At 49.2% G+C, this 21,034-nt stretch overlaps 1 protein-coding gene across 1 annotated transcript in view; it reads right to left on the bottom strand.

The window, feature by feature from the left end:
- Window positions 1-2,545: 2,545 nt before the first annotated feature.
- The window catches only part of LOC144247010 (uncharacterized), an 80,324-nt gene continuing 61,835 nt past the window's right edge, over window positions 2,546-21,034 (bottom strand). The window contains exons 7-8 of the mRNA XM_077786209.1: window positions 20,674-20,745; window positions 2,546-2,703 (exon numbers count right to left, since the gene is read on the bottom strand). Coding sequence (XP_077642335.1) covers window positions 2,546-2,703; window positions 20,674-20,745 — 230 coding nt within the window. The remainder of the gene's footprint in view (window positions 2,704-20,673; window positions 20,746-21,034) is intronic.

Here is a 21,034-nt window from a genome sequence, read left to right as displayed (position 1 = left end):
CTTCTGACCCCCATGTACAAAGTAAAAACCCCCCTGTACATGCACTAAAACCCCCCTGTACACTACCAAAAAATATTTCCCTCTACTTTGTGACTACATTTACTATACTATCTAGCACTTTGTGACTGCTTGTTCCACCTTCAAAGTTGGTAATTCATTCCATGGTTCAAACTCAAAATCACAGCTAAATCCAGCTGCCTGCTGGGGTCCAGACTATGTCTGACCACGGCCTGGAACCTCTAAAAATGTTTGAGAAACATTTTGAGTTCCCACAAGCGCTCTCTGATGTCACACTGCCATCTGTCTGATGACACAGAAATTTTTCTGATGTCACAATGTCATTACTGTGATGTCACACAGCTGCATGTGATGCCACAGAGACCTCTCTGTGATGTCACACAGTTCTCTGGGATGTCACAATGACATCACTGTAATGTCACACAGCTGTCTGTGATGTCACACAGACATCTCTTTGATGTCACACTGATATTGCAGTGATGTCACACTCACATCTCTTTACTGTCACACTGACATCTCTGTGATGTCACAAGGACATCAGTGTAATGTCCCACTGCTGTCTGTGATGTCACAGGGACATCTCTGGGATGTCACAATGAGAAAGCTGTGATGTCACGTAGCACTTTGTGATGTCAAACAGACATCTCTGATGTCAAACAGACAACTCTGTGATGTCACAGAGCTTTCAGTGAAGTCACAATGGCATCACTATGATGTCACACAGCTGTCTGTGATGTCACCCTGACATCTCTTTGATGTCACACAGCTATCTGTGATGTCACACCGACATTTCTGTTATGTCACAATGACATAACTGTGATGTCACACACCTGTCTGTGATGTCACAGTGAACTCTCTGTGATGTCACTCAGCACTCTATGATGTCACAATGACATCTGTCTGATGTCACACATATTTTTCTGATGTCACAATGTCATCACTGTGATGTCACACAGCTGCATTTGATGTCACAGAGACCTCTCTGTGCTGTCACACATATTTTTCTGATGTCACAATGTCATCACTGTGATGTCACACAGCTGCATTTGATGTCACAGAGACCTCTCTGTGATGTCACACATATTTTTGTGATGTCACAATGACATCACTATGATGTCACACAGCTGTCTCTGGTGTCACACAGACATTTCAGTGACATCACACAGCTCTCTGTGTTGTCACACGGACATCTCTGTAATGTCACACTCACATCACTCTGATGTCATAGAGCTGTCTCTGATGCCACACTGACATCATTGTGATGTCACAATGACAGCGCTGTGATGTCAAAATGACATCACTGTGATGTCACAATGGCATCACTGTGATGTAACAGTAACATCACTGTGATGTCACATTGCTGTCTGTGACTTCACAGAGACATCTCTGTGATGTCAGTTCGACCCCATGAGGTCACAAATCTTTTTGTGGTGTCACACAGACATCTCAGTGATGTTACACAGACATCTCCGTGACATCACACAGCTCTCTTTGACGTCACACAGACATCACTGTGATGTCACCCAGCTGTCTGTGATGTCACAATGACATCATTGTGATGTCACACTGCTGTCTGTGATGTCACAGAGACATCTCTGTGATTTAACTTCGACCACATGAGTTCACAAACTTTTTGTGGCGTCACACAGACATCTCTGTGATGTCACACAGCTCTCTGTGACGTCACACAGACATCTCTGTGATGTCACACTCACATCAACGTGATGTCACACAGTTTTCTGTGATGTCACAATGACAGAGCTGTGACGTCACACAGCTCTCGTTCATGTCACAATGACATCAGTGTGATGTCACGCAGCTGCATTTGATGTCACAGAGACCTCTCTGTGATGTCACACATATTTTTGTTATGTCACAATGACATCACTGTGATGTCACACTGCTGTCTGTGGTGTCACACAGACATTTCTGTGACATCACACAGCTCTCTGTGTTGTCACACGGACATCTCTGTAATGTCACATTCACATCACTCTGATGTCACAGAGCTGTCTCTGATGCCACATTGACATCACTGTGATGTCACAATGACATCACTGTGATGCCACACAGACACTGCTGTCTGTGACGTCACAGAGACATCTCTGTGATGTCACTTCGACCCCATGAGGTCACATATCTTCTTGTGGGGTCCCACAGACATCTCTGTGACGTCACACAGCTGTCTGTGGTGTCACACTGACATCTCTGTGATGTCACACAGCTGTCTTTGATGTAACACTGACATCTCTCTGATGTCACAGTGAGAACACTGTGATGTCACGTAGCACTCTGTGATATCACACAGACATCTCTGGGATGTCACACTGACATCTCTGTATTATGGAGATTGTTTACCAAAGAGGGATTTCTTCATTGGACTCTGGTGATGGCGTTTTGATTTCATTTGACCAACTGGAGCCACTCTGTGTTGGACTGTCTCTAAGGGTCATGGGCTTTTCTTCAGTATAGCAGTAGTAGAGATTTTAGTATAGAGTAATATAGGACAGCTTAATAGAGCTTTTGTTCAGCCTTCTGCAAACATGGAGTCAATGCACGTCATTCCCTGCGGTGGGGGTCCACCACCATAGGTGTCGACATATACCCCTTGCATGGGAGAGTTAGGAATGGAAAAGCTTGTTGCTGGGGTGGCGTGGGTGAACAACACCTGACCTTCAAATGCAGCTGCAAGAGATAAATTCCACAAATAAACGGCAAAGAAGGGTTCACTGACAGACTTTGGGAGGGGCCAGGGGTGGCTGATGCACCCTCCAGGAATGTAAAAGGTGAAGCATCAATCTTGAAGAAGGGGCAGCCACCTGGCAGGCAGCCATGGGGTAGGAGGCCTTCCCAGGCCTGTTCTTCCTTAGTAGTCCTTCTCTTATGTTTTTGTAAATGTTTAATAAATGTTTTAAAATTTTTAAAGTCAGCAGTTGTTTCTCACAAAACCCAGTCCTAAGGTGGGATGGTCATGTTACTCCTGATGAAATAAGAGATTTTCCAAAGATCAACTGAGCTGACAAAATGAATGTATCAAAATGAATGTATCAAAATGAATGTATCATGTTTGTAGAATCATGTGTTGAATTTTAAGAAACCTCTGCCATAGCGCAAAAGACATAAAGAAAAAAATTCTTTAAAGCTTCTTGTAAAAGGACAAATACCAAAGAAGACCAGGAATGCAAAGAATTCAGACAAGGAGGCTCCCCTGTCGAGGATGATAAACTTACCCAGATAACAGAGCAGAAAGCCAAAAGCGCATGCGCAGAGGAGAAGAGTTCAAAAGTTCAATGCAGAGGAAGACTATGGTATCAGCCTCAAAAGACCACAAGAGACCCCCTAAAGACCACCACAAAAAAACACGCATGCCCAGAAGGGCGTGGACCTATTTAGCATGAGAGGCGATGACAGGCGGGGCCAGGGGTTGAATATGCATAGAAAAGTTGTGTAATGCATTGCATATGGAACACCTTTGTGAATAAAATTGTGGGACAAACTCCAGCTTGGGGCACAAGATTTTGGAGAGCTATCTCACTTGTGCCGGGCGCTGTCATACATACCCACTTCATAACTACATCGAGTTGTGGAGTCTATTTATTTATTCCGCGTATCGCTTCAATAAATGCATGGGAACAGATGGAATCCACCCCAGGGTGATGAGCGAGCTGGCAGATGAGCTTGCAGAGATGCTCTCCATCATTTGCCAGCAGCCCTGGCTCACTGGTGAGGTCCCAGATGAGTGGAAGCTGGCCAATGTGAACCCATTCACAAAAAGGGTGGGAAGGAAGATCCTGGGGGTAGGTTGTGTCTGACCAACCTGATCTTCTTTTATGACTAGGTGACTCTCCTGGTGGATGCAGGAAAGGCTGTGGGTGTGTCTGTTTGGATTCCAGCAAGGCCTTTGGCACTGTCTCCCACAGCACACTTCTGGAAAAGCTGCAGCCCACAGCTTGGACAGGAGCACTCTGTGCTGGGCTCAGAACTGGCTGCATAGCTGGCCCAGAGAGTGGTGGTGAGCAGTGCTGCATCCAGCTGGGGACAGTCACCAGTGGTGTCCCTCGGGACTCTGTGCTGGGCCAGCTCTGTTCCATATTTTTATAGACCACATGGATGAGGGGATTGAGCCTTTCATTAGTAAATCTGCAGATGATACTAAGCTGGGAGTGTGTGTCGATCTGTTGGAAGGTAGGAGGGCTCTGCAGGGAGACCTGGAACAGTTGGATGGATGGGCAGAGTCCAATAGGATGAAGTTTAGTGAGTCCGAGTGCCAACTCCTGCATTTTGGCAACAATAACGCCCTGCAGCGTTATAGGCTGGGGACGGTATGACCGGACAGTGCCCAGGCAGAAAGGGACTTGGGGGCATTGGTCAGCAGCTGGCTGAAAACGAGCCAGCAGTGTGCCCTGGTGGCCAAGAAGGCCAATGGCTCCTGGCCTGTGTCAGGAAAGGTGTGGCCAGCAGGAGCAGGGAGGTCATTCTCCCCCTGCACTCAGCACTGGGGAGGCCACACCTCGTGTGCTGTGTCCAGTTCTGGGCCCTCCGTTTGAGAAGGATGTTGAGATGCTCGAGCACATCCAGAGGAGGCAAGGAGGCTGGAGAGGGGCTGGGAACACAAACTCTGTGAGGAACAACTGAGGGACCTGGGGGTGTTTAGCCTGGAGAAAAGGAGACTCAGGGGTGAGCTTATCACTCTACAACTTCCTGAAAGGTGGCTGTGGTCAGGTGGGGTTGGTCTCTTTCTCCAGGCAGCATTGACAGAACCAGAGGACAGAGACTCAAGCAGCACCAAGGGAAATATTGGTTGGATGTTAGGAAAAGGTTTTGCACAGAAAGAGTGATAATGTACTGGCATGGCCTGCCCAGGGAGGTGATGGAGACACTGTCCCTGGATGTGTTTAAAAAAAGACTGGATGTGGCACTTGGTGCCATCCTTTAGTTCAGGTATTGGGATATGGGTTGGACTCAATGATCTTGAAGGTCTCATCCAACCGGTCATTCTGTGAATTCTGTATGAATTCTAGGAATTCTGAGCAGCTCCCTGCACTCAACCTGAGCAGCAATGTCAGCAGACAAAACAAAGGTTTTTCAGAGAAATGGCCCTTGGATGAAGCAAAATCATTTACAGTCAGGGCAGTCCATTTGTACAGAAGGGGGTACACTCTGGGGTTACACCTAAGGCCATGAGGTCACAGCAGGCTCTAGGGTCACAGCAGGCTGAGGTCACAGCAGGCTCTGAGGTCCCAGAGGTCCCAGAGCCCCGTGGTTCCAGAGCACCACAGGACCCAGGCAGGCAGTCCTTGATCACACCTGCTGCAGCAGCAGCGGCGGTGGCAGCAGTGGTGCTGAGATTGGGACAGCGGTGTCAGGACAGTGGTGGCAGCGAGAGCGGCGGGACTGGCACAGGGCAAGGCACCATGGCCCTTGCTCTGTGCCTCCTCCTCCTGCTGCTCCTGGCCGTGGCCCTGCCTGCCAGGGATGCCAGGGCTGCTCCGCTGCAAGCGCTGGGAGCAGGTGAGCCAGCAGGAGCTTTGTTGGGACAGCGCTCCCTGCTTGCCAGGAAGCGCTGGGGATGGATTTCCCGTGGGCTTTAGGGAGGCTTTCCTCTGTGGGAGGGAGAGAGCCCCCATAGGCCCTGGGAAGCCCCATTTTCCTCTCCCAGGATGTCACACAGTGAAGAGAGCCTGACAGAGGAATGGTTGAACGACAAGGGACATGATACTGTAAAATTAATCCAAATAGGGAGGGCTACGTGACTGCTGCAAAGTTCGCATGGCCCTGAAGAATAGATGATGTGCAGAAAGCAGGATATTGAAATTGCTTAGTATGTAGAAGTAGATAGAGAAGAACAAAGGGGGTACTAAGCTGTTCTAACTGCAAGGCCAGCTGGACAGGCATGTATCGATCATAAAGATACTTTTAAGATAATAGTACAAGTCACATAGCAACCAATCATGAGCTTGGCTTTTGCAATATGTATGAGCTAATTAATGAACATATATAAACTGTGAAATCTGTTACAATAAACTGAGACTTGATGATCATGATATCATGAGTCTTGTCTCCCGCGGCATCCCTCTAACAACTGGCGCCCGAAAGCAGGGACCTGATCCGAGCCTAAGGCGAGAGAGGTGCTGCGTTGGGGTTCGGGTCCTGCAGCTGGAAGGACGGCGAAAATAAAGAGAAGAGGCGAAACGCTCTGCTCCGCGCCCTGAGTGACCGTAGAAGCGGGCTCAGCCGATACGTGCTGCCGAAGCCTGAAGGAGCCAGCAACGGTACCGACGTAATCATGGAAAGGCAAGCAGCATATGATTTATTTAGTGCTTCTCTTAGAAAAAGGCAGATTAGGGGGATTGACTTAGATAAGGATCTCCCTTCGCTATTGCATCATGCTGAGTCTTACGGCTTTTTCGTTAACCCCCATAGTGTTCATAAACTTTCAGAATGGAGAAGATATAGGGATAAGTTGTGGGAATTAGTGTTAGATGAGGATAAAACGGGTAAGAAGATGGGAAAGCTTTGGCGGGTAGTTCATAACGAATTGTTAATGTGTCAGGCAGAAAAGAGGGCGGTGGAAGTGATACGGACAGCTCTGGAGAAAAATAAGGAATGTAAACCCTCGCTTCTCTCCAGTGAGCCAAACCCTCCGGTTCTCACAAATTTTCCCATTCCCATCTCTGCTTCTGAAATGCCTGTACCTCCCATAGACACTAGTAGCATTGAGGTGCTGGAAATTGAGATCCAAATTGATTTATGGCAACGGGACTGGGATCCCAAATTCACTTTGTGTGGACGGGGATCAGGTAGAACGGAGCGGGCGCGGGGCCAGATAGAGCGGGGCCGGCCAGCACCGAGCCGGAGGCGAGCCCGGGGCGGAGCGGACATCAGCCGAGAGACGGAAGGCTCCTTGCTGCCGAGCAGCAGCGCAAGGGGGGAGAGGGGCGTTCCTGGGGCTCAGCCGCGCTGGAGTCGGAGCAGGCGGGGCGTGGCCGTGGCGGGGGTGTCTCTTCTCCCATCCACAAGGTGACACAACAAGGACGGGAGCGAGGCGGCGCCGCCCCTCATCTCCCCGCAGCGCCCAGCAATGGCGGCGGAGATGGCGGCACAGTCCTGGTTGCCATGGCAGCGACAACGCCGAGAGCAGCAGCGCCGCCAATGGCGGGATCGCAACACTACAGCAAAAAGTTCAACAGCATCTTCCCAATTTCTTACAAGAGTCAGAGACGTAATGAAAAAGTACAGCAGTACCGAGTGTTTTCCAAGATACCAAGAAGGATGAACATTATGTCAATCAATGTTATTTCAAATATGATATAGATGAAAATCACTGTATAAAGATAGAAATGTTAGTAATGATTTAATTACCAAAAATGTCTCTGCAAACAAAGAGTTGAGAAAATGTAATCTGATGGAATTTTAGTATTGAGTTTGTAATCTCTGTCTTTGGGTTTTTATAGATAATAATATAAGTAATAGTGATTTTTAAGTTTTATAGATAATACGATAAATAGTGATTGTTAAGTTTTTGTAAGTAATGATAAGTAGTGATTGTTACTAATGTTATATGAGTGCTTTAAAAGGATTGTCTTAAACTATTTTAAACATTTCTTGTTAATAGGTTAATCATAAAATGTGAGTTGTCTGATTTTTGTGATAAGAATTATTATTAAGGTATTAAGGTGTTGTTATAGTATTTACAGTCAGTTTTCATATGTTTTATTGTCTCTTTAGGTGATTGATTACAAGATGTTTTTTCAGGATCCTGTGTTTTTGATTTTTTAACTACTCATGTGTTTTCTTTATCCAATCTTTTATGCAGCTGCAATTCATCTTCCTTTAAAAATTCATTCTCCAAATTTTAATTCAAAATTTCAGACTTCAAATTTTCAGATTTCTGAAGAAAGGGTTTGTTGTATTTAGAGAATTTTTGTCTTGAAAGAGATTTTAGACAGGTTCAATTATTTGATAGCTTGATAAAGTTTTAATAATAAGGTTTTTTACTTATAACTGTTATTTCTAGGACTTTTGTTTTATAATGTGTTAAAACATATCCTCCAATTAGAGTTTGAGCTCTGGCCAAGCTCTGGCTCTACGTGGATGGTGTGATTGACCCAGGTGTTTTCTGCATCAAAAAGTATTCAAGTCCTTTTGGCTTGACAATTTGACCATGTAGGGCAGCTGAGCCTCAAAGGGAGTTTTGGAGAGACATGATCCGGACATGTTTTATCCAAATCTCTGTTGTTTTAAGGTTTATCAGCTGCTGCAGACTCTGGGATGACAATTTGATAGTGTAGCACTTGGTAACTGTGATTTTATATGTAATATTAATTGTGTATTATCTGATTGATTTTTATTTGTTGTTAGTTTCTTTACTATATGCATTGTTTTGTTCTTGATGTTTTTTCATGTTTATTATAAAGATGTTGATATTTCCATTTCTTCATGCAAATTTTAGGAAACAGAATTGAGAGAGGACCCTCCAGTCCCTGTGGGGAGTGTTGAGTTTGTTTGTGTTTTAGCAGGTGCAGAATCTGGATAGATTTCAGTGAAGAATGTTAAACTTATCAATTTCAAGAGAACACTAATCTCTCCACAAGTAAATCAGAGGATGCACAGCAAAAGTGGATTGTGCAAAGATTTGTGTTTCACCCACAAAAGATTGTGTATTTTTAATTATGTTATAGACTTTTTTACTAAGTTTTAATGAGTTTTAGTAATGCCTGTGATTTTTCTGTTCATTTTACCATTGCTTTTCAATGGCAAAAGAAAAAGAGGGACAATCAATTAGATAATCAAAAGCATAACATTAAGTTTATCATAAATATAGTTTGTATTTAGAATTAAGTTTGTTCCTTTCATGTTAAACAGAACAATCAAAACCATGAGAAATATGAAGTGGGGTGCACTTCTGTAATACTAACCTCATTTTTCACCCCACGAGTTGCTTCATTGCAAGCTCTCACACAATTAAAAATCCTACCTTACTGGACAGAAAAATAAATTAATATTTCATCTAAAATGTTAAGTGAGCTTGCCACAAATATAGGTAGTATCTGTCATGCAGTTCTGCAAAACAGAGCAGCTGCCACTAATTTACTTCTTCTAGCCCAAGGTCATAGTTGTGAAGAATTTGAAGGAATGTGCTGTATGAACTTATCTGATCACTCTACATCTATCCACAAACAAATACGAAAATTGACCGAGCTAACTCAACAGTTAAAGGTAGAGGATAGATTAGGTTTAGAAAGATAGCTAAAAGGATTAGAGATCGGACCATAGTTAAGAGACATTATCAAATACAGCATAATAGTTCTAAGCATAATTGTGATACTTTTGTTTGTTTTGCCCTGTGTGTTTACTTGCTTGCAAGGCTTGATGCAGCAGCTTTTGCAGAAAATGCTGAATGCACACCTTGTACAAAAGGAAAATGGAGGAGATGAAGAGAGCCTGACAGAGGAATGGTTGAACGACAAGGGACATGATACTGTAAAATTAATCCAAATAGGGAGGGCTACGTGACTGCTGCAAAGTTCGCATGGCCCTGAAGAATAGATGATGTGCAGAAAGCAGGATATTGAAATTGCTTGGTATGTAGAAGTAGATAGAGAAGAACAAAGGGGGTACTAAGCTGTTCTAACTGCAAGGCCAGCCGGACAGGCATGTATCGATCATAAAGATAGTTTTAAGATAATAGTACAAGTCACATAGCAACCAATCATGAGCTTGGCTTTTGCAATATGTATGAGCTAATTAACGAACATATATAAACTGTGAAATCTGTTACAATAAACTGAGACTTGATGATCATGATATCATGAGTCTTGTCTCCCGCGGCATTCCCTCTAACAACACACGGCAGGGAAAGAGTGTGGAGAGTGACCAGGAGCCAGCCCAGAGCTCCTCAGGCCCCTCTGCAGCTTTGACCTTGTCCATTCCCACTTGACTCCCACAGACTTGCCTGAGCCCCTTGCATTGCCCAGTTCCCTGAGGCAGAAAGGTATCCCAGCACACCATGGAAATGGGTCTGATCTGTGCTCCCTTCTAGACTGGGATCGTAAACTGCTTTATCTGGATGCCCTTCTGGATGACGGCTTGAAAATGTTGGAGAATGCTAGAGGCAAGTTCTCCCTGTGCCTTTCCTGAGAGAATAATCAATGTGGCAAGAGCTCACTCAGCAGGTATTTCCTTTAATAAATTTCATGGTAAAAAGAATCTGGAAACCATGTCCAGCTCCCTTCTAGAGCCCTGAATGATCCCATAGGATCACTGTCAGTGGGAGGAAGGAGCATTTAGCTGTCCATCTTTCACCCATGTGCAATGTCAGAGTGTCTTTCCATGTGCTCTGTGCAGCCCTGGAGAAGAGCAGAGAGGGAAAGGGCCAGGCCCAGGGCAGTGCCATAGGGCTGAGCCTTGGATGCAGCCTGAGGATCTCCTACAGTGTCACAGGAGCTGTTCTGTCCTGCCTTTCTTTGCAGCTCAACTTGTTGATGATGGCGATCCAGTTTCTAAAACCATGTCCATGAATAAGCCTCTGAGAGATGCTGAGAGTAGGTCAAGTCCTGTCCCTCTGGGAGAGCTGCCAGCTCAGAGTACAAAGCTCAGCTAGGGGGGCAGAGATGACAGATGTTTCTGTGGCTCTTGAGTTACAGGTGTGGCTGCAGGGAGGACTTTTCATGCTCCTTTGCTGGTAGCTGCAAACAAGCCCAGCTCCCATCGCAGGGGTGAGTCATGTGTTCCTGCTGACCCCACAGGCTGAGCCCTGGTTTTGTGGATTCATTTCTGAGAAGTGGAACTATGTTGCTCTAAGGGCCCCCGATGATAAACAACAAAGCTACAGAACACAAGAAACCCCATGAGCCATCCAAACACATGAGCCAAATGCTGAAGGAAATGGAACAGGCCGGACAAGGTGGGTGCATTTCCCTCAGCCTTCCCCTGGGACTCAGCAGCCGGTGCCTTTCCCTGCACATCTGGACAGGCCGTGCCCGGCACAGCGGGAAGGGATCCATGGCAGCCTCACTGCCCCGCTGCTGCTCTCACGGCTGCAGGGCTGTTTCCCAGCCTGGCCTGACTGCAGCTTCTCCCCAGCCTCTGCAGGAAGGCATTTGGCACCAGCTGACAGGGAGCCCCAACTGCACCACGGGCCATGCACATCCTGATGTCCCCTGCAATTTCCCAGTCCCCAGGAAGATTAGGAGGGGTGGCGGTTTGGAAAAGAGACAGCCCTGTCACAGCCCCAAGAGCCTGGGCCTTATCCTGATCTTTATCCATGTCTTTGACAAGTATTGCCTCCTGAAGTTTCCACCTCCCTGATGTGTAATGCTTTCATCTGATCCAGTTGTGCCTCTTCCTTTCTCAAGGGATGGACAGAGATGCTCTATGGAGGGCAGCATTTCCTGAAGGAAGGGAGGCAATTCCAGGCATGGGCACAGGCACAGGAGGTAATTGCTTTGCTGGCCTCAGCCCTTTGTGAGGCTGTGTGGCAGAAGCTCGTCTCCAAGGGCCTGACCTGTGTGAGAGGTTCTGACTGTTCTTTGGCCTGTCTGAGATGACTGAGCAGAGATAGGCAGGAAGGAATAGTTGTGGCACTGCCTGCTGCACATTTCCTTAGGAAATTTGTGAGGGTTTTTTCTGTGGGAGTCAGAGAACCACCATGGGCCCTGGGCAGGTCCAGGAACCCCTCCAGGGATGTTGCACAGGGCCTGTAAAGAGGGTGGAGAGTGACCAGGAGCAAGTCCAGGGCTCTCCAGGCCCCTGTGCAGCTTTGGCCGTGGCCATTCACATCTGGCTCCCACTGCCGTACCTGACCCCCTTGCAGTGCCCAGTTCCCAAAGGCAGAAGGAGACCCCAGAACACCATGGAAATGCTTCTGATCTGTGCTTCTGTCTAGATTGGGATCATGACATGGCTTATCTGGGAGGCCTAGCACAAGACAGTTTGAAATCCTTGGAGAATTTTGGAGGCAAGTTCTCAATGTCCCTTTTCCTGAAAGAACAATCAATATCCATGTTGGAAGAACTCAATCATGTGCCATTCCCTTAAGAGTCTGAAGGTTGTTGAGATTGGGAAACCCTGCCCTGCTCCCTTCACAAACTCTGAGTGATCCCACAGGATCACTGTCAGGGGGAGGAAGGAGCATTTAGCTGTCAGTTTTCTTCCAGTGTGCAATGCCAGTGTGTCCTTCCATGTGCTCTGTGCAGCCACAGAGAAGAGAAGAGAAGAGAAGAGAAGAGAAGAGAAGAGAGGGAAGGGGCCAAGCCTTGGATGCAGCCTGAGGATCTCCTACAATGTCACAGGAGGTGGTCTGTCCTGCCTTTCTTTGCAGATAACCCTGCTAGCAAAAGTGATCTGGCTTCCCAACCCACGTTCAGGATTGAGCCTCTGGGAGATGCTGAGGGTAGGTCAAGGCCTTTCCCCCTGCGAGAGCTGCCAGCTCAGAGCCCAAAGCTCGGCCAGGGGGGCATCGCTGCAGGTGCCAGCACAGAACCATGCACATGTGTGCCCTCGCCCTGGGCCATCCCCTCTTGACTTCTGCTCAGGCCTGGCAGCTCTCTGGAGGAGGGAGGGCCCTGGCCCAGTCCCAAAACCCAGATGTTTTTCTGATCCTTAACCATGACTTTAAAAAGCATTGCCCCCTGAAGATTCCACCACCCTGAATGGTGGATGATTCCATCTGATCCAGCTGTCCTCTTCCTTTGTCAAGTAATGGACCAAACATCTCTGCAGAAGGAGGCACATGCCGGAGGAAGCAGTGGCTCAGAGCCAACCTCTGCTGCAGGAAGGAAGGCGATGCCAGGCACGGGCACCGGCACAGGAGGTGATTGCAGTGCCGGGCTCAGCCGGGCTCAGCCCTCGGCGGGGCTGTGTGGCAGCAGCTCTTCCCCCAGGCCCTGCCCTTGCACGGCCCGGCAGCAGCCAAAGCTGGAGGCGCCTCGGCTTCCAGGGCTCTGGAGCTCGTTGGCAGCCCCGGGGAATCGGGACTCTGCACCAACGTCCCTCCCGCTGCAGCTGCTCCCGCAGCCGCCCTGAGTGCCCAGAGGCCCCAGGCACAGGAGCAGCCCCGAGCGGGAGCCCTGCTGCCAGCCCAGGGCCAGCCAGCCCTGGCTCCCGGCTGGGCAGGGGCTGCACTGGGTCCTGACAGGGCCTGGCTCTGTCCCCTGGGGCTGGGGGAGCTGTCACGGGGCAGGGAGGGCCAGGGCTGGCAGGGGCTGCTCAGGGATGGGTTTGGCCCCTGTCCCTCCAAGCAGCGACGGCCCAAGCAGCTGCGCTGGCCCCGGGCTCTCCTGCCGGCCTGCTGGGCTTTGTTGGGGGGCACAGCCTGTGCCAAGGGGCGGCAAGGTGCCTGCAGGCCCCAGCTCTGGGCAAACAGAGAATGTCCTGGCCGTATGCACCGTGCTGCCAGCTCAGCAGTGCAGCGCAGCGCGGGCTCACGCTCCCCATTGCTCCCACAGATGCAGCCGGCCCCACAACACCTGTTCCTGATACCCAGAACAGCCTCAGAAGTGGTTGCCATTGGGAAATAGGTTGTTTTGTACAGTTAATAACAGGTCTGCTTTTTTTGGAGCTTTCCTTCATGTTCACCTGTGTTGGAGTCTTGTATTACTGCATGAGAATATGGTGAGTGTTTTGATCATCTTTCCCTCAAACAACTTCTTTTAAAAGTCTAATGTAGATAGGAAGGATTTCAAGTGAGGCTGCAATGGAGCTGTGCCCTGTCCATGGCTGTCCAAAGAATTCTGCTGAGGGTTCTGCTGCTGCCCAGTGCTTTCCTTGGCCTCTCCATTGCTGGGCCTTGTCCTGGGGGGCCGCTGGGGCTGCAGCCAGTGCTGGCTCCCCCTGAGGCTGCCTGGCCAGGAGCAGCCCCAGGGGCACAGGGCAGAGGCACAGCAAGGTGGGCAGGAGAAAGAGCGGGGACGAGATTGCCCCTGAAAGGCAGAGGCGCTCGGGGGCCGCTCCTGGCCAGGGAGCTGCCCAGAGCCGTCCCCTGCTCGCCGGGGCCTCGAGGGGCAGCTGTGCAGCTGGGCCAAGGTGTGCCAGCCGCTCCAGCCGTGCTGGGGAGCCTTGCCAGCTCTGGGACCTGCTGTGCAGGAGGGTCCCTGTGTGCCACTGGCAGCTGGGGCCTCAGCCACTGCTCTCTCCACAGCAGCGCCTCTGCAGCTTCACGAGACCGGACAAAGACTTCAGTCATGGTGAACTGCTCCTGTTATCATCCATCCCCAAGCCAATTTGCACCATTCCTTCCACAGCTGCAATACCCACTTACTGATGGGGTCATGCTGTCACCACCCATAACAGAAACCTCTGCCCCCAAAGGCGTTGACCCTGGTGTCCAGCCAGGACAGGAGGTGTAGCCCTCCTGCCAGTGGATGATCTGACTCCAGCAGCATCTTTGATCTTCAGCTCTGGTCCCTGGGTGCTACCACCAGCACTGGCAGAGATGCTTGTGTGGGCACAGCCAGTCCTGGGCAGGCAGCAGCTGGGCATCGGGCTCCTGAGACCAGCAGCTACTGTGTTTATTTTTCATTTTGCAAGATTTAGGATTATTTTTCATAGAAAATTCTTCAAATATTTTGTCCCTTTTCCCTCAACAGTTCTATATTTTTCAAAGTAGTTTTAGAATTCAGAAAAACTTAGAATATTTTTACACTTTTAGAATAAAAATTAAAATTGTATTCAGTTGGTAATCTATCCTCTATGAAGAACTAAGCCACCCTGTGACTCAAAGCCTTGTTCAGAGGATCTTTTCCTACCAGAAACTTGTGCCTAATCACAACAACTAACCTAAAACCTTTTCCCTGATGTTTTTTGGGATTCCTGAGAAGATCACCTCTCAGTCTTCAGAGGCAAACTTTGAGCACAGCAGGAATCTCTTCAAGTCACCATCTTTGTTGGCTTCTGCACAAAGCGCCTCAGTCATAGAGCAGGGGCTTTGCTCAGCTTCCATCCGCCCTGCTCCCCCCAGGGCTGTCCTGAGCCCTCTGCTGCAGCTGCTGCGCTGCCATGGAGCTGCTGTAAAACACAACAGCTCTGCCACACCCGCTCAGCAGGACTGGAGAAGCTTTCTGGCCTTGCTTACATTAGGCTGGTGGCTTCTGTAAACACAAGCTGAGCTTTTGAACACTATGTCTCACCTGGCACAGGAGCTGATGCTGCCTTTCTCATGGAGGCTAAACTCCCATGGGCTTTAAAAGCTTTCTGCCTAGCATAAGGCTTGGAAAAGCATTTAATGCAGCCATTGAGTGACGTTCCCCCCCTCGCACAGCCCCCGAATATCAGGCTAGCCCAGAGGTCTGAAGCTGTGAGGGGAAGAATATCAGGAGATGGCAAAGATTTCCAAAAGAGGCTCTTACCCCAAAATACGTTGGTTCAGCTCTCTTTATTCTGTGGTGTCCAAGAGGAGAGCGAGGCAAAAGAGAACAAACAGGAAATGTCAAAGGTCTATACAGACTTTGGACAGGGTGGGGTTGCCTGGCTCTCCACCAACCCCCTTGGGGCAGGAAGGAGGGGTCCAGGGTTATCTTGATCAGAGTCACAGGGTCCCCGGAAAGGGGAAATAGAATGCCCATGAGCTCACTGTAACAATTTAGTATTGAAAATGGCTCAGTCTGTGTATCAAAGTAGCTTGTTTAAATGCTGGAGCCCACCAGAGCATCCCTCCAGGGCATATCTGTCTCTCCCCCACCTCTGCCTCCATGACTGCTAAACTGCACCTTTGAGAGTTCTTTTCTCCAGAAGCTGAATGGCACCTTTTTATTTGGGGGAGGAAAAAAAAAAAGGAAATGTTCTATGATACTATCATCATCACAATGATATCATCATCATCACAATGAGCTGCAAATTAGTTAAATGACATCAACAACTCAGACTGTGGACTTTCTTCTCAGAGTGCAGCACTGGCTTTTCTATCCCTTGAAACTGCAGATGTGCTACAGTCTTTACAATCCGTTTCATGCTTACCTAATTTGGAGTCAAGCCCAGCTCTGTGAGAGCTTTAGGGATTGGGGTTACCCTGGCACTCTCGTGTGTCTGGAGTAACCTGCCCAAGGCAGCTGCCACCTGAAGACAAAGCAGGGTAGGAAAAGCACAGGCTGCAGAACAGCTCGAACTACAGGGAGCCCATTCCTGTCAGGAGTAACACAACCATCCCACCTTAGGAATGGGTTTTGTGAGAAACAACTGCTCACTTTAAAAATTTTAAAACGTTTATTAAACATTTACAAAAACATAAGAGAAGGACTACTAAGGAAGAACAGGCCTGAGAAGGCCCCCTACCCCATGGCTGCCTGCCAGGTGGCTGCCCCATCTTCAAAATTGATGCTTCACCTTTTACATTCCTGGAGGGTGCATCAGCCACCCCTGGCCCCTCCCAAAGTCTGCCAGTCAACCCTTTTTTGCCGTTTATTGGTGGAATTTATTTCTTGCAGCTGCATTTGAAGATCAGGTGTTGTCACGCCACATCCCCCTAACAACAAGCTTTTCCATTCCTAACTCTCCCATGCAAGGGGTATATGTCGACACCTATGGTGGTGGACCCCCACCGCAGGGAATGACGTGCATTGACTCCATGTTTGCAGAAGGCTGAACAAAAGCTTCATTAAGCTGTCCTATATTACTCTATACTAAAAACTATACTACTGCTATACTGAAGAAAAACCCATGACCCTTAGAGACAGTCCAATGCAGAGTGGCTCCATTTGGTCAAATGAAATCAAAACGCCATCACCAGAGTCCAATGAAGAAATCCCTCTTTGGTAAACGATCTCCATAACACAGAGATGTCAGTGTGACATCAGAGCGATGTCCGTGTGACAGCACAAAAAGATGTGTGACGTCACAGAGATGTCAGTGTGACATCCCAGAGATGGCTGTGTGATATCACAGAGTGCTACGTGACATCACAGTGTTCTCATTGTGACATCCCAGAGATGTCAGAGTGACATCACAGAGAGCTGTGTGACATCACAGAAATGTCAGTGTGACATCACAGACTGCTGTGTGACATCACAGTGATGTCATTGTGACATCCCAGAGAACTGTGTGACATCAAAGAGAGGTCTCTGTGACATCACATGCAGCAGTGTGACCTCACAGAGATGACATTGTGACATCACAAAAATCTGTGTGACATCAGGCAGATATCAGTGTGACATCAGAGAGCGCTGAGTTACATCACGGTGATGTCAATGTGACATCACAAAAACGCTGTGTGACATCAGAGAGAGCTGTGTGACATCACAGACAGTTGTGTGACGTCACAGTGATGTCATTGTGAAAACACAGAGAGCTGTGTGACATCAACGATATGTCAGTGTGACATCAGAGAGAGCTGTATGACATCACAGACAGCTGTGTGACATCACAGTGATGTCAGTGTGACAGCACAGAAATGTCTGTGTGACGTCACAGATAGCTGTGTGACGTCACAGAGATGTCTGTGTGACACCACAAAAAGCTTGGTGACCTTATGTGATCGAAGTGCCATCACAGAGATGTCTGTGTGACATCACAGAGATACCAGTGTGACATCAGAGACAGGTGTGTGACATCCCACAGATGTCTGTGTGATGTCACAGGAGGTTGTGTGATGTCTCATAGATATCCATGTGACATCATGGACAGTTCTGTGTCATTGCAAATAGGCCCGTGTGAAATCACAGACAGCTGTGTGACATCACAGAGATGTCATTGTGACATCCCAAAGATGTCTGTGTTACATCACAGAGTGCTATGTGACATCACAGTGTTCTCATTGTGACATCAGAGAGATGTCAGTGTTACATCAGAGACAGCCCTGTGACATCACAGTGATGTCATTGTGACATCACAAAAATATGTGTGACATAAGACAGATGTCAGTGTGACATCAGATACAGCTGTGTGACATCAGAGCAATGTCATTGTGACATCATAGAGGGCTGTGTGACATCCCAGAGATGTCCGTGTGACATCACAGAGTGCTACGTGACATCACAGTGTTCTCATTGTCACACCGCTCTATGTGATGTCACACGGGCATCTCAGTGACGTCACACTCACATCTCTGCGATGTCACACTCACATCAGTGTGCTGTCACACAGCTCTCTGTGACATCACAATGACAGTTCTGTGGTGTCACACAGCTGTCCGTGATGTCACACTGACATCTCTGGGATGTCACAATGTAACACATTCCACATGGGTCGAACAGATGCAGCAAATGAAAATAATTGTTTTTCTTCTTTCTCTGAGCTTTCTCAAAGCCTTCGCAGGATTTTCCTGGGAAAGCCTTTGTCACTCACTGTTCAAAGGATATGTGAATACCACACACGCGTTCTTTCTACCTGTCCTAGACAGCCGAGGCTGCCTGGTGGGAACAATAGGGACTGCGGGGGAAGGGAACTGTGGGGAGGACAGAGAACATCTAAACAACAAATCACAATAACATAACTCTACATCAATAAAGCTTCTTTTAAGATACACACAATATTCATCCCTTAATTGCGACACTGGCCACAGCTCCACTGCAGCTTGACTATGAGTCAGGCTACCCCTCCTATGCGCAGAACTACAGAAAAAATGGAGAGAAGATTCCACAACTGAACATCTGATCTCTTACAGCTTCATGATGCCAAGATAGCCGCTAATCGGCACAAGTGGCACTGAGAACAGTATCACCACCGTGCCTATCATGCAGGACCGGCGCACATCCTGGGGGCAGACAATTTTTGGGAGGCGCACTGGATCCGGAGCATATATTCCTATTTCAGTGACGACGTCTGTGGGAGCAATGGGGAGCGTGAGCCCGCGCTGTGCTGCACTGCTGAGCTGGCAGCACGGTGCATACGGCCAGGACGTTCTCTGTTTGCCCAGAGCTGGGGCCTGCAGGCACCTTGCCGCCCCTTGGCACAGGCTGTGCCCCCCAACAAAGCCCAGCAGGCCGGCAGGAGAGCCCGGGGCCAGCGCAGCTGCTTGGGCCGTCGCTGCTTGGAGGGACAGGGGCCAAACCCATCCCTGAGCAGCCCCTGCCAGCCCTGGCCCTCCCTGCCCTGGGACAGCTCCCCCAGCCCCACAGGTCAGAGCCAGGCCCTGTCAGGACACACTGGAGCCTTGCTCTCCCCCTCTGCCCTTTCCCCATCCTGGGCTCCCTGTGCAAACACTCCCAGGTTTCAGGATGTGTCGCCCATGGAGGGACCCCAGCAGGACTGCTCGGCCTGGCTGAGCCTGGCACAGCAATCACCTTCTGTGGTGCTGTCTGGCATCTCCTCCCTTTGTGTATCAAGGGCTGGAATGGAGCTACTGCTTCTGCCAGGAAATGCTGCTTTCAGCAAAGCCCTGTGGTCCACCTCTGGAGAAAGGAAAACAGCTGGATCAGGTGGAACCATTCCCGACTGGGGAGGTGGCATCTTCAGGATATAATACTTGTCAAAGACATGGATAAGGATCAGGAAAAGGCCAAGGCTCTTGAGACTGCCACACGGCCCTCCATTTTACAAACAGCTGCCTTTCCGATCTGCCTGGAGACCAGGAAGTTGCAGGCATCTCAGGCCCATGGTGCAGTTGGGGCTCCCTGTCAGCCTGTGCCAAATGCCTTCCTGCAGAGGCTGGGGAGAAGCTGCAGCCAGGCCAGGCTGGGAAACAGCCCTGCAGGCTGTGAGAGCAGCAGTGGGGCAGCGAGGCTGCCATGGATCCCTTCCCGCTGTGCCGGGCACGGCCTGTCCAGATGTGCAGGGAAAGGCCCCGGCTGCTGAGTCCCAGGGGAAGGCTGAGGGAAATGCACCCACCTTGTCCAGACTGTTCCATTTCCTTCAGCATTTGCCTCATGTGTTCAGATGCCTTATGGTTATTCTTGGGTCCTGAAGCTTTGTTCTTTCCCATTGGAGGACCTTAGAGAAACATAAACCAATTCCCAGGAATAATACCCACAAAATCATGGCTCAACCTGAGGGGCAGTAGGGACACACTACTCACCCCTGTGATGGGAGCCAAACTTCTGTGTAGGAATCAGCAGAGGAGCAGGAAATATCATCTCTGCAGCCACACCTGTAACTCAAGAGCCACAGAAGCTTCTGCCATCTCTGCAGATCTGCACGGGCAGCACTGAGCCGCAGGAGCGGTGAGGGGATGGCCCAGGGCGAGGGCACACACGTGCATGGTTCTGTGCTGGCACCTGCAGCGATGCCCCCCTGGCCGAGCTTTGGGCTCTGAGCTGGCAGCTCTCGCAGGGGGAAAGGCCTTGACCTACCCTTAGCATCTCCCAGAGGCTCAATCCTGAACGTGGGTTGGGAAGCCAGATCATTTTTACCAGCAGGGTTATCTGCAAAGAAAGGCAGGACAGACCACCTCCTGTGACACTGTATGATATCCTCAGGCTGCAACCAAGGCTCAGCCCCGGGGCACAGCCCTGGGCCCGGCCCCTTCCCTCTCTTCTCTTCTCTGGGGCTGCACAGAGCGCAGGGAAGGACACTCTGGCATTGCACATGGGAGGAAGATGGACAGCTAAATGCTCCTTCCTCCCACTGACAGTGATCTAATTGGATAATTCAGGGCTTGAGAAAAGAACCGGGGAAAATTTTCCTGAATCCGTCAACCTTTAGAGGAACTTAAGGGAAATGGTAGAAGAGAGCTGTTGCCAGCTTGACAGCGATTATACTGTCACAGAAGGCATATTGAGAACTTGCCGTCAGCATCTGGCAAGGTCATCAAATCATCGTTCACCAGCATTTCCAAATCATCCAAGTCACGATTCCAGTCTAGAAAGGAACCCAGATCAGACCCATTTCAATGTTGTTCTGGGATCCCCTTCTGCCTCAGGGAACTGGGCACTGCAAGGGTCTCAGGCAAGGCTGTGGGAGCCAGGTGGCAATGGACAAGGTCAAAGCTGCACAGGGGCCTGGCGAGCTCTGGGCTGGCTCCTGGCCACTCTCCACACTCTTTCCCTGCACTGTGTAACATCCCTGGAGAGGATAATGGGGATGCCCAGGGCCCACGGTGGCTCTCTCCCTCCCACAGAGGAAACCCTCCCTAAAGCCCACGGGAAAT

The sequence above is a fragment of the Lonchura striata genome, chromosome 12 (genome assembly GCF_046129695.1).
Source record: "Lonchura striata isolate bLonStr1 chromosome 12, bLonStr1.mat, whole genome shotgun sequence".
Classification (NCBI taxonomy): Eukaryota; Metazoa; Chordata; class Aves; order Passeriformes; family Estrildidae; genus Lonchura; species Lonchura striata.
This window is presented reverse-complemented; position numbering and strand designations above follow the sequence as displayed.